General features: G+C 37.0%; 2 protein-coding genes across 4 annotated transcripts in view; both read left to right on the forward strand.

Annotated features, from left to right (window-relative positions):
- Positions 1–6,928: 6,928 nt before the first annotated feature.
- Positions 6,929–9,599, forward strand: Mettl2 (methyltransferase-like protein). Of its 3 annotated transcripts, none has more exons than XM_026815529.1 (7): positions 6,929–7,116; positions 7,445–7,607; positions 7,737–7,889; positions 8,180–8,494; positions 8,566–8,679; positions 8,948–9,120; positions 9,422–9,599. In XM_026815529.1, the coding sequence occupies exons 2-7, from the start codon at positions 7,501–7,503 to the stop codon at positions 9,553–9,555; spliced, it is 996 nt and encodes a 331-aa protein (XP_026671330.1). In that variant the 5' UTR covers positions 6,929–7,116; positions 7,445–7,500; the 3' UTR covers positions 9,556–9,599. The 3 variants fall into 3 exon arrangements, with proteins under 3 accessions (XP_026671330.1, XP_017884025.1, XP_017884024.1); XM_018028536.2 differs by having other exon boundaries at positions 7,482–7,607; XM_018028535.2 differs by lacking the exon at positions 6,929–7,116 and having other exon boundaries at positions 7,123–7,607.
- A 365-nt stretch (positions 9,600–9,964) lies between these two features.
- The window catches only part of LOC108627367 (protein HID1), a 5,029-nt gene continuing 1,361 nt past the window's right edge, over positions 9,965–13,632 (forward strand). Inside the window, exons 1-10 of the mRNA XM_018028573.2 lie at positions 9,965–10,149; positions 10,369–10,728; positions 10,971–11,024; positions 11,101–11,324; positions 11,574–11,815; positions 12,060–12,290; positions 12,368–12,493; positions 12,726–12,982; positions 13,056–13,299; positions 13,357–13,493. Of these exons, the coding sequence (XP_017884062.1) occupies positions 10,084–10,149; positions 10,369–10,728; positions 10,971–11,024; positions 11,101–11,324; positions 11,574–11,815; positions 12,060–12,290; positions 12,368–12,493; positions 12,726–12,982; positions 13,056–13,299; positions 13,357–13,493 (1,941 nt within the window). The 5' untranslated portion in view covers positions 9,965–10,083. The remainder of the gene's footprint in view (positions 10,150–10,368; positions 10,729–10,970; positions 11,025–11,100; positions 11,325–11,573; positions 11,816–12,059; positions 12,291–12,367; positions 12,494–12,725; positions 12,983–13,055; positions 13,300–13,356; positions 13,494–13,632) is intronic.

Here is a 13,632-nt window from a genome sequence, read left to right on the forward strand (position 1 = left end):
GATATTGACTATATAGCCAATACATCCTTAACTAAACTTATAATCGTCTACGATCACATAAAGCTATGTATTAATAGTGATTCTATTTCGGATTTGTGTGCATACTTTTCGTGGAAATTTTGAGAAATAAATATGAATTGTAAATTATCTTTTAAAATATAAATTATGTTTCCGTTAGGATTTTAGCAAAACCGTCGTAAATACCGTTTTCCCAAGTTTCTGGTCAGAATGCGTTTTTATTGCCCCCGTGGAATACGGGACGAAATTTCTGATTGATACCTCCTGTCATAATTCTAGCAAATGGCAAGCTGATAACATTGTAGATTTCCTAGTCCCTTGCCCCTTAAATTGCCTCGAGGAGTCCCGTGGAAGCGACCAAGGGACCAACTGCATACTCATTAACATCGGCTGGCCGTTTACCTGGATTTGCTTGTCTGCTGATCGTAGGATCGCCTCTTCGACGAACAAGAAAGCAGGCCACTTTGTTCTGACCGATGTCTTTTCTTGTATCAGTCCGTCTCTTTCTTTCTTATTCACGACGAAGTCACGGACAAGGTCAAGGCCGTTGGCCTTCATTTCTCGACATCCTCCACAACCTCCTACGAGTGTGCTCTCTCTCTCTCTCCCTGTTCTCCCTTCTCTCTTTCTCTCTCTGTCTTTCTCGTCTATATTCTTTCTAATCTTATACATTTACCTTGATACGTAACATCTAATGAATATTTGATGATATAGTCGTTCTCCTGTCAAGATAATTCGGTCATTTAACGTTCTTTCGTTATACAATCGTTTTTCGAAGAAATTGTTACATTCTTTTATATTGGTTTATTATTAACTGACGCGTTGAAAAAATAACGCAATTGAAATTTGTAAATGAACGCGAGATCCGAACATTATTCATCCTCGATTTGAATGACTGCGTCTCGCGGGCGATTGAAACAAAAATGTCCCGTGCAGAATGAACGGTTTCATCTGGCCGGTTCGTTCTACTACGCACGGAATTGCACGGAGATGAGAGGACGGCAGCCACTCAGACATTCCGTTGCTCGTACGAACAGGTTTCCTACCGATTGCAGAAAAAAAGCACTTAGCCCCGAGTAAGCTAAACAAAGTTATTCGCGGAGAATCGATACACCCGATTTTCGCGTGGGAAGAAAGAAATCCATGAGTCGTCTCCGATCCCATTTTCTCCGTGTACCGAATGACTGTCGAAGTGATTGAAAAATCGACATTAAGGTAAATGTTCCAATTTCTGTTCACGTCACAATTTCTACTCACTGGACATTTAACGTTCTTTCGTTATACAATCGTTTTTCGAAGAAATTGTTACATTCTTTTATATTGGTTTATTATTAACTGACGCGTTGAAAAAATAACGCAATTGAAATTTGTAAATGAACGCGAGATCCGAACATTATTCATCCTCGATTTGAATGACTGCGTCTCGCGGGCGATTGAAACAAAAATGTCCCGTGCAGAATGAACGGTTTCATCTGGCCGGTTCGTTCTACTACGCACGGAATTGCACGGAGATGAGAGGACGGCAGCCACTCAGACATTCCGTTGCTCGTACGAACAGGTTTCCTACCGATTGCAGAAAAAAAGCACTTAGCCCCGAGTAAGCTAAACAAAGTTATTCGCGGAGAATCGATACACCCGATTTTCGCGTGGGAAGAAAGAAATCCATGAGTCGTCTCCGATCCCATTTTCTCCGTGTACCGAATGACTGTCGAAGTGATTGAAAAATCGACATTAAGGTAAATGTTCCAATTTCTGTTCACGTCACAATTTCTACTCACTGGTGTATTTTTTTATAATTTTATCTTTAAATTGTAGAAGAATGAGCCAGCGAGTAGGAATTGAGACATTTATCTTATGTATCGGGTCTGCTAATGAACATGAGATAATATTATGCCTCTGTTATTCAATGCACTTCGACGTGTAGGTCGCTAAATAAGTTTGCCTTCTTTTTGAAATGTCGCAAAATGATTAGACGAGTGTCAAGTCGTGTCAAGAAATTTCAAACGGATACGCCAAAATTCTCTAGGTGCTCTCGGGTCAACAGGAAGTCAAGGCCACGCGGTCAATTGCCCCCCCGATCCGTCGCCGTTATAAATAGATACGAGCGGTCGGTATCTACGCATCTATTTGCACGCATGCTGTAAAATTCGAATCAGAGTTATTCCGTCCGGAATACGTGCGGACGGTGCTCGCTTTCATCGGACCTTTTTTCATCGTCTCAGAATTCATCCATTGATAAAGTGGCATGTAATGAACGTATCGATCTTTCAATCCCCTAACTGTTCATTCCTATTAATACCACTTTAATAAAAGGGGCGAGTTTCTTTCGAGTGCAGTCGACACCTTCCCGAATAAAAGACGCGAGGAAAATAGAGTATAAACTCTCCGCCTTTTATGTTCTGCCGTGCTTAATAATAATGTACAGTCAATTTCTTTCTCGGAAATGAATATGTGCGTTTGACAAAATCAATAACTTAAAAATAAGTGAACACATAATTTGACATTTGAGACATCGCGTTCGATTTCATCGGGATGCGTTGCCGCGGCGAAATGTCAGATGTTATCACGACGAGGGAGAGATTGTGTAAAAGGAAGCAGTTCCTATGAAACAAGAAGAGTACTTATTGATCCGGTAGGTGGTGGATGTAGGTACCGAGCATAGCTTGCAAATGCCATCGGCCACGAAAACTACATATAACTAGTGTCAATTTACTCTCTTTGAAGACGAATTATTATGCAAAGCCTATGCACACTGACCCTTGTGAGAAGAGCCATCAAATAATTAAATGAAGTAAATCCATTAAGAGGACCAATTATTTTACATTCCTCAGTAGTGCAACACTCAAAAATGTTTAATGATATTTTTTATAATAGTTCAATATTTTTTAATGTCAAATTGAATTAATATTTTACTATTGAATTAACTTTCTCATTAAAAAATTATTATATACATATTTTGATCTCTTTATTTGCTTTCGATTGCCTTCGTTCTGCGTAGACGGGTTCGATTGATAAAAAATATAGCACCGCGGAGAAATTCAAGGGGAATAACCCTGTATCACCCTATACACAATATATAATCTCGAGGTCATTGCCCGAACGATCTTTGGGGGTTCCACCATGCTCGGAATGAGGGTGAGGTAACTCAGAACTGGCTAGATATCGACCACTTTCCCTCAGAAGCTAAAACCGAAAGAGGTACCAATTAAACATTTCTACATCTACTAATTATATAAAAAATAAATATATAAAAATTGAAATTACAAAATCTCTAAAAGGGAACGTCAATCTTTATTTTAGTCGACATTTATAAAATACGTAATTTGCCAATTATTGTGTCTTTCAGTAAATCCATACAATATGCCTGTTTTATTAGAATTAGAATAAGTTGTCACACTAATGTAGCTCTCATTTGTATCCATATAGATGTACATTCACTCCATTGATAAGAACGTAAAAAGGCAAGTATATATAATCTCCAGCTGGGCAAAAGGGGTTTGCTCTTTATCCAGGAGGCAAGATTAATCGCCAGGAAGACATATATCGGTCTCTTCTATACGAGACAGTCGGAGTACGAGACGTACAGACTTGATTCGATCTTTTTCGACGCACGAGATGCGAAGATGATGAAAGAGACGAGGAAGGAGGAAGATCCGTGGAGTGTCTTACGGGTTAGGGGGAGGGAGGGAGGTAGAGACAGGATAAGGGTTGTTCGACGGGTGGCCGTGCCTTTTGGGGCAGTGGCCCTTGCTGCGATGGCTCCGAGGGTGAGAAGGGGCAGACGAGGACCTACGCGTTATTGAGCGAGCATTTCCCACAAAGCGCAGACGAGGGCAACCACCCCGTAGCGCTGCGGCGCGCAGAGTTCTCTACTCTCGCTCTCTTCCTCCTCTCCCCGTCTCTCCTTTTCACCCCCTGTTTCTCTGATCGTTCGATCTCTGTCCCATCTCCGCATTTCCACTTTTCCCATCTCCATTTTTATCTTTTTCTCTCGCATCTTTTTTCCCTGCATTCCTCTCCCTCTCGTCCTTTCTCTGTATCCCTTTCCACTTCGATACGTACGCTTATTCGTACATGGATACATATTTGTATGTGTATCCTATATTTCTCTCATTCTTGTCCTGTCAACGCGCAGACCCTTCGTTCCTGCAAACTCGACGTTAGCAGAAACTTTAACGTGTGCATTAAATGTAATAAAAGAAAAGAAAAAGCCAAGCGGCCCACTTCCTTCGCTGTTATTCTTCCCTTTCCTCATCTTATTTTCATTTTCTGATGGTGGCAAGTCATTACAATCATTTTGTCTTCGACGAATAGTCTTCGAAGATCTCAGTAAGTCGACATTTATAAAATACGTAATTTGCCAATTATTGTGTCTTTCAGTAAATCCATACAATATGCCTGTTTTATTAGAATTAGAATAAGTTGTCACACTAATGTAGCTCTCATTTGTATCCATATAGATGTACATTCACTCCATTGATAAGAACGTAAAAAGGCAAGTATATATAATCTCCAGCTGGGCAAAAGGGGTTTGCTCTTTATCCAGGAGGCAAGATTAATCGCCAGGAAGACATATATCGGTCTCTTCTATACGAGACAGTCGGAGTACGAGACGTACAGACTTGATTCGATCTTTTTCGACGCACGAGATGCGAAGATGATGAAAGAGACGAGGAAGGAGGAAGATCCGTGGAGTGTCTTACGGGTTAGGGGGAGGGAGGGAGGTAGAGACAGGATAAGGGTTGTTCGACGGGTGGCCGTGCCTTTTGGGGCAGTGGCCCTTGCTGCGATGGCTCCGAGGGTGAGAAGGGGCAGACGAGGACCTACGCGTTATTGAGCGAGCATTTCCCACAAAGCGCAGACGAGGGCAACCACCCCGTAGCGCTGCGGCGCGCAGAGTTCTCTACTCTCGCTCTCTTCCTCCTCTCCCCGTCTCTCCTTTTCACCCCCTGTTTCTCTGATCGTTCGATCTCTGTCCCATCTCCGCATTTCCACTTTTCCCATCTCCATTTTTATCTTTTTCTCTCGCATCTTTTTTCCCTGCATTCCTCTCCCTCTCGTCCTTTCTCTGTATCCCTTTCCACTTCGATACGTACGCTTATTCGTACATGGATACATATTTGTATGTGTATCCTATATTTCTCTCATTCTTGTCCTGTCAACGCGCAGACCCTTCGTTCCTGCAAACTCGACGTTAGCAGAAACTTTAACGTGTGCATTAAATGTAATAAAAGAAAAGAAAAAGCCAAGCGGCCCACTTCCTTCGCTGTTATTCTTCCCTTTCCTCATCTTATTTTCATTTTCTGATGGTGGCAAGTCATTACAATCATTTTGTCTTCGACGAATAGTCTTCGAAGATCTCAGTTATTATTGGATTGAATTTTATCTTGATTCTCTAAGAAGTAAGTACGTAGAAACGAATGGTGTAAATGCATATTTTGCGCTATTTTTAGGGATAGATTCTTCAAAGTTGCATGAAAGATGGAGAAGGAGTGTGGAGCAAAATGGCACGTATATAAATCAATAAATCAATAATCGTACATCAAAATTTAAACGCGTTGTCCTTAAATTTTCTATAAAAATTGGGATATATTTTCCGGACAATTGATGTCCTAAACAGTTTTGTTTTTTGTATGCGTTTTTCATTAATCTTTTTGTATTCATTTACGCTCCTGCCTTTTCCTACAAATTCTTTACTATGTAAATATCGTACGATCGTCAAGAGCAGAATATCTGTATTGTTAAATGCATACCAGGATCATGAGAATTTTCAGTTTTCTATTTTGTGGAAAATTATTTAACAGATTATTTTCTAGTTTGTAAGTGTCTTGACTGTAAGAAAGAGACTATAAATTCTTAGACCGAATGGGATGGTAAGGATGACTAACAAAAATAATACATTTAACTATCTTGAAAACTAAACTTAAGTAGATTTACTATCTTTTTTCGTTGCGACGAAAGAAGTTCGATATCGTTATTCTTAAGTTTTTTTCGAGTCGGCCAAAATCGATGACTACTAACCCCTGTGAAAACATAAGGGAAAGGGAAATGGATGTATCGATCTCACCCCTAGGGACTTGGTGGGATTAGGACATCGCGGGAGCCACCCACGACGAGCCATGAAGCACCATGCAGTAACGGAAGAAGAACCGCGTAACCCTTAGCAATATATTGCGATAGAAAATCTCCATACACCTTCCTGAATCCTATTTTCAAATGTCTCTGCACGTTTTTCAAATACAAAACTTACATTTCGTGATATATTGATCAAATTGTCTTAAAATTTAATTTACGTATTTTTATACATTTATCTATTAATAACGGTATTTTTATTAATATTTTTGTAAATCATATTAATAATAACATTTAACTTTATTACACGTGAGATCGTATATTTTCACCTAAAAGCAGCAAGATTGCAGATAAATGAGTAAATCTTTAATTCAACTGGACACCGATTGGCAATTAACTTTTGATTTTTTATTCGGATTTAACTAAATTAAGAACGAGAATTGTTTAACTAGCTTAATTGGAAGAAATTCGAATTAACGATTGAATTTTGATTCGTAATTAAAAAAGAGTATAATTGTTTATTAATTTAGAGAAATGTAATCGTTAATTGTTAATCCGGGGATTAAAAAAATCTGCAACCCTGTAAAAGAATATTTGAACTCAAATCGCTTGAATGTCAATAAGTTATTCGAAATATTTTTTATTCTTTTCGAAATAATATTGATTTTTAGAGGAACCACGATTCGTCCCTGTGATGTCAAGCATCCAATGACGCAACGTACCACCCTCGACTTTCAACCTGCACCCTCTGCGTCACACTGTCACACCCATCCTGTTTCCGCATACCACGTGCCCTCCACTTATATCTGTCTCCTAGGTCGTTGATCTGCGAGTCTTATACATTGTATATATAAATGCAGCGATCTGCAGTAAATCTCTGCTTCACACTTTAAAGTGTAAATAGCGTGAATAGCGCGAGGATTTCTCGTATAGGCCAATAATGTTGAATTTTCGGTTTCATTTACGATCTGTCTTGTGACTTATAGAGTGTTCAGATCTGTTTATAATTCTACAGATCGTGTGATTGTAAGATACACATTGACCCATTGAGCTTATTCCTCTAAGGTTTATCCTAACTGGAATGTTAACTGTGAAACAGAGATCAGTCTGAAACAGATACAAAACGGGTATTTTTGGAGAAGAAATTAGCTTGTATATAAAAAACGATCAAATTTCGTACAAAGCACGAAAAGTCCCTTATGGAAATGGAATTTGTTGCAAAACACGGTGAAAGACGTGTTCTTACTCATAACTTACTCGTATGAAATCAGAACTACTTGTCTTGTATTTCTCTGACAATGAGATCGCTGTTGCAGTTACTTCCTATACAAGAGTTCACACTCCATTTATATAGGATAGCAGGTTCAGAAACAAAAATATGTGATTGATAGATCATATGTACATTCGAAGATGGAAGATGCTGTACCTGAACAACGGAATGAGTTCAACGATAAGAGGCCACAATTTGGTAACAGAGTTCTCTCTGACAATGACAACATATTTCAACACAATGCATGGTACATATTGTATTTAATAATGGAAATAAATTGATAAAGAGGTTACACTACCCTAACCTATGAAATATAAACATTTATATTTTCATTAAGTCAATATGTTATTATTATTATTATTATTATTATTTAAAGGGACAATGTTAAATGGGACGAAGCGCAACAAAATTTGGCTCAGCAGAAGGTGAATGAAAACTCAACAATAATTTTGTCAGAAGAGAAAATTGAAGAATATGAATCTAAAGCTGACAAGTTTTGGGACAAGTTTTATGGGATTCACGAAAACAAGTATGCAGATGACTTGATAATCTAAGGGGTATAATATGTCACTTTTTGGAAAAGTACAAGTTCATGAAATGGGACAACAATTCTACATTACGTAGATGCATTTAGTGGAATCATCAGATGCAAATCATTTCTTTCTCTTAATTTTAACAGATTTCTATCTATATTTCTCATTGAAGAAACTAATGCAAGTGACTACTTGACTGAAAAGTGACTTCTACCATTACAACTTTCACCGCCTCAATTAATTTGAATGGTGCATCTAAAAAAATATTCAATTTTTAATGTTGCAGATTTTTTAAGGACAGACATTGGTTATTTACAGAATTTCCAGAACTAGCTCCTGCTACTGTGAAACAAAACGTTGAACAACCTCTGAGATTTGTAAGTGAAAATCCAAACAACGATGAACAAAAGTCTCATATAAAAATTGTTGATATACCCAGCAACGGTGGTAGCAAAATCCTGGAAATTGGCTGTGGTGTAGGGAACACAATATTTCCGATACTTTTGTATAACACAGATCCAAACCTGTTTATATATTGCTGTGATTTTTCTATAAAGGCGATAGATATATTGAAACAGAATCCTGCTTATGATACATCTAGGTATAAACAACATATTCAAATAGCATACAAAAGTTAAATTGATTGAGATAATATTTGTATTTGTTTTAAAGGTGCAAAGCATTTGTACTTGATGCAACCAAAGAAAACTGGGAAACACCTTTCAAATTGGAGAGTTTGGATATTGTTGTGTTAATATTTGTGCTTTCAGCTGTGCACCCAAATAGGTACGTGTATATTTTGTTACGTACAAAATCTATACCATGTGAATCAACCCAGTCAAATATTTGTGAAAATATTAATGACCAGCATCCAGTCATGATTCATTTGAAAGTCCCTCCCTGAAATCATCTATCTTTTATCAAAAACATTTTTATGTATCATTAATATTTTCGAAGATATTCGAGTGGGTCGATTCAAATGAAACACCTGAGATTATGTTGGAAACTATATATAGTATACTGTATATAACTGGAATTCATTTTGTTGGCACAGAATGAAGCATGTTATACAGCAAGTTCACAAATATTTGAAACCAGGTGGTTTAGTTTTATTTCGCGATTATGGAAGATACGATTTAGCCCAGTTACGATTTAAAAAGGGCAGCTGTATTGCAGAAAATTTTTATGCTCGTGGAGATGGAACCAGAGTATATTTTTTCACACAAGGTATTTCGTTTAATAAGCTACTATTGATTGAGTGCATTCAGTGGAGTCAATAGTTGCTCAATGTATCGAGAACTCAACGGTAATCATTACATACATTCTTTATATTTTCCACATATTCAGTTTTTCTATAAAGGCATAAAATCCGCAGTTTACTGATTAATTGCCATGTTTTATTCGGTTCTACTATACTTGTTAAAAAGTTGTAACGTAAACGTATGAGCGTTCAATGGTTGTGCAATTATTGACTCCACTGAATGCATCCATTACATGTGTTACTTATATTAATTGAAAAAACTTACAGAGGAAGTTAGGACATTATTTACAATCTGTGGCTTCACGGAAGAACAAAATCTGGTGGATAGAAGATTGCAAGTTAATAGAGGGAAGCAACTTAAAATGTACAGAGTGTGGATCCAAGGCAAATATAAGAAATGAATAAATGAATTGCCCCAAAATAATTGTTCATTTCTATTACTGCATTTATAAGAGGAATATATTGTGTTAGTGCAAAAGTTCTTGCCTGATTCGAAATAAGATATGAACGTTTACATTTTACAGTAAAATTTTTGACTTGTAAGACAAACATCCATCCGAACTAATCCGAAATATGATGAGGTGAAATCATATCCACCTCTAAAAATCAGACATGAACTCTTGCATTAAGCCAATATAATTAATTAATAAATGATGCATTCAAATTTAAATAAAAAATATCCAGAACTTTTGAGTAATGTGTTATTTTTCATTTGAATGAGAAGGATTATTATGGCAGCACTATTAGCAGAGGTTGTCTCTGTCACAGAGGAAATCCATTCCGTCTCTGTCTGTAAGATCGTGGGCAGCACTATTATTAGCAGGTAAATATGGCGGTGACCGTGATCATACGGGTTTAAAGGGAAACAAGTAATTTTTATATTTTACAACTTAGCTTTTCATTATAAATTGGCTAAAAACTAGAACAACATGGGAAATGCTGACACAAAGTTGAACTTCCGAAAAGCGGTAGTTCAATTAACATCGAAGACGCAGGTGAAAATTATTGTTTATAGTTTCATTTCGCAACATATGATATTGACGTTTCCATTCAGCGGAATTAAAAACAATTTTTACAATATCAAATGTATCAATTATTAGGTTTTCTCTTGTAATAAAAACTGAATTAGATTTCATGTTTGTCGTAAACACTAAATTGTTCAACGAAATGAAGATCCGTCGCTTAGGTTAAACACAGCGTTCTTTTAATTATAGGTGATCGACGCCTCAGATGATAATTTCTGGGATCAGTTTTGGTCTGAAAATGTAACCAATGTACAAGATATATTTACCTTAATCCCTGCGCCTGAAATTCGTATATTGAGAGAAGAAGCACCTTCTAATTTAGCCACATTGTGTTATAAAGCAGTGGAGAAATTAGTGAAGGCTGTTGATAACAGCTGTAGAACACAGAGAGAACAACAAACTGTTTTAAATTGTTGTCGCTTGTTGACGAGATTGTTACCTTATATTTTTGAGGATCCTGATTGGAAAGGATTCTTTTGGTCTGGTCTACCTGGGAATGAAGAAGAGGAGAGTGTGCCATTGGCTCATTCTTTACTTAATGCTCTCTGCGTAAGAACAAGTGTTTTATAAAGTATTACCATCCCCTGTCACGGCTTCGCCCACTTGTTTTCTCCTATTGCACCTTAAATCACTATATGAAGAAGTAAAGGTCGTAAATAATAGTTCAAATTTTGTCTCAAATACTTCAGTCATTTCTGAGATTTTTACTATCATACAAACACTGTCTCTTCATTGTATAATAATAAGGTAACAAACGTATCGCATTATAGTAATTTGTGTTTATATTATAGGATTTGCTGTTTTGTCCTGATTTTACAGTAGCTGCGAACAGAAAATCAGGCCCTGTAAGTGTTGTTCATTTCGTTTCAAATAAGTCCTTCAACAGCGAAATGTTAATGCAATATATTTCGAATGACCTAGGATAAAGCTGAGGAATTGCAATCTATAGATAGTTGTGAATATATCTGGGAAGCAGGTGTAGGATTCGCACATTCGCCTCCTAGATATCCGCTCTTGGATTCAAATAGAACAGAATTGTTGAAGCTGTTACTCACTTGCTTCAGTGAAACTATGTATAATCCACCTATGGATCTTTCAATTACACCAAACAGATGGATCCAACATTTAACTAGTTCTGAGAATAGGTAAACTCTAATCTGATCGTATCGACGACTACTATTCGTAACATTCGACCTATGCTATATAATCGCAAGATTGTGGATCTTTATGTGAAATAAACCATTTTTAATGTTCACGGGGAAATGAAATTTATGCCCATATTTTTGGAAATATCCTGTGTTACATAGCTCTAGTGAGATCTTATGAACGGGAGACGTCGATATGCATTTCTTTTAAAAATCTTTTTCGTACAATATTTTTATGTTTCTATACAGACATGCTTTGCCTATGTTTACATCGTTATTAAATACAGTCTGTGCATATGATCCTGTCGGACTTGGAGTGCCATATAATCACTTGTTGTTCACCGATTCATTAGAACCGCTGGTCGATGTTGCACTGCAAATCCTAATAGTAACGCTAGATCACGATACAAGTGGCGGTGCTCCATTGGAAGAAGGAAGCGTTGGAGATAATTTATTCATTAATTATTTAAGTCGTATTCATCGAGATGAAGGTAACATTCATTTTCAACTTCATTTTCTTTGAGATGTTAGCAGGATCTGGTGTACTATAGAATATGTTAAAAAGAAGAAAAAATTGTTATTCGTTTAATCAAAACCATAGCATGCCAGATTTAACTTTTTTTCAAAGCTGATTGTCGGTAAAACGAAGCAAAGAACGTCAAAAATTTACGGCGAATTTTAGCAGTCACATGACTACTCACTTAAAAGAATAATGAATACAGAATGTGTTTACAGATTTTCAATTCGTACTAAAGGGAATCACGAGATTGTTAAATAATCCACTGTTGCAAACTTATTTACCGAACTCGACTAAGAAAGTGCATTTTCACCAAGAATTATTGGTGTTCTTCTGGAAGATGTGTGACCACAATAAAAAGTTTTTATACTATGTACTTAAAAATTCGGACGTACTTGAAGTATTGGTACCCATATTGTACCATTTGAATGACTCACGTGCAGATCAATGTTAGTACTTTTACGATTCTACAATCTTGTGAAGAATCTATTTCTGCCTTGTATAATAATTTAACGTGATCTCATAGCTCGTGTCGGATTGATGCATATCGGCGTGTTCATTTTACTTTTATTAAGCGGGGAACGGAACTTCGGCGTTAGATTGAATAAGCCGTATACAGCTACAGTACCCATGGACATTCCTGTTTTCACAGGTATTGTAACAGCGATTCAATTTCAAGTAGAAGCGTGCAATTACCCAAAAATATCGAGAGTCCGATGATTGGAACTGGACGGTTTCTTGAAAATTTCCGTATTTTCAGAAAATCTCGAAATTCTTGAGAACCCGTCCCGATCCCGAGAGAAATTCTCGTCCCGACCCGACCCAACATTTTTAGAACTAATTACTAATTTAAAGTTAAAGTCTAATTGTTCAATAAACCGTAGGTACGCACGCCGATTTGTTAGTTACCGTTTTTCACAAGATAATCACAACCGGACACCAAAGACTGCAGCCATTATTCGACTGTTTATTAACGATACTGGTGAACGTATCCCCATACCTTAAAACCTTGTCAATGGTGGCCAGTACTAAACTTTTGCACTTACTCGAAGCATTCAGTACCCCGTGGTTCTTATTTTCGGCACCTACTAACCATCATTTAGTATTCTTCCTGTTGGAAATTTTTAACAACATCATACAGGTAATCGTTAATCCTCTATTCGAAAGCCTGGAGAGATTGAAAATAGTTAAATACATTTCACTTGTTTTATTAGTATCAGTTTGATGGAAACAGTAATTTAGTTTATACCATAATACGCAAAAGACAAGTGTTTCACGCGCTGGCAAACTTACCGAGCGACTGTAATACGATCGCCAAATCTCTTAGCAAGAGGCAACGAAGACACGTGCCTGCTAGCACGTCTAACGAAAATGTTAATGAAGCAGCGATGGAAGGTTCGCATCCCGCACAGCCAGCAGAGCCTGGAACTTTGAAGGCGACTTTATTAGATACACCAGGTACATGCTTATTATTATACAAAATAAAAAGCTTCTTTCTAATTAAGTCATTGATAGGTATAGAGAAAATGACTGAAAAAGAGTCCGCACATCCGTTAAGTCCTTCGGTGAACGTCGATGTAGGAAAATCCAATCCTCAGAACAATGTGGCTGATACAGAAGATCTAATGAATTCCACTAAGAATGTTATACCAGTAAGATATAATCATAAAGAGTACTGGCATGTTTTCAATATTTGTATTAATATTCCAACATATTTCAAAACGGAATAACTTTTTAATATTGAATTAAACAACTTAATTTTCTGTGGAATGTCAGAAAGCTTAGTTTACT

This window comes from Ceratina calcarata, unplaced genomic scaffold, assembly GCF_001652005.2.
Source record: "Ceratina calcarata isolate Rehan_Ccalc_2016 unplaced genomic scaffold, ASM165200v1 scaffold46.2, whole genome shotgun sequence".
NCBI classification, from domain to species: domain Eukaryota; kingdom Metazoa; phylum Arthropoda; class Insecta; order Hymenoptera; family Apidae; genus Ceratina; species Ceratina calcarata.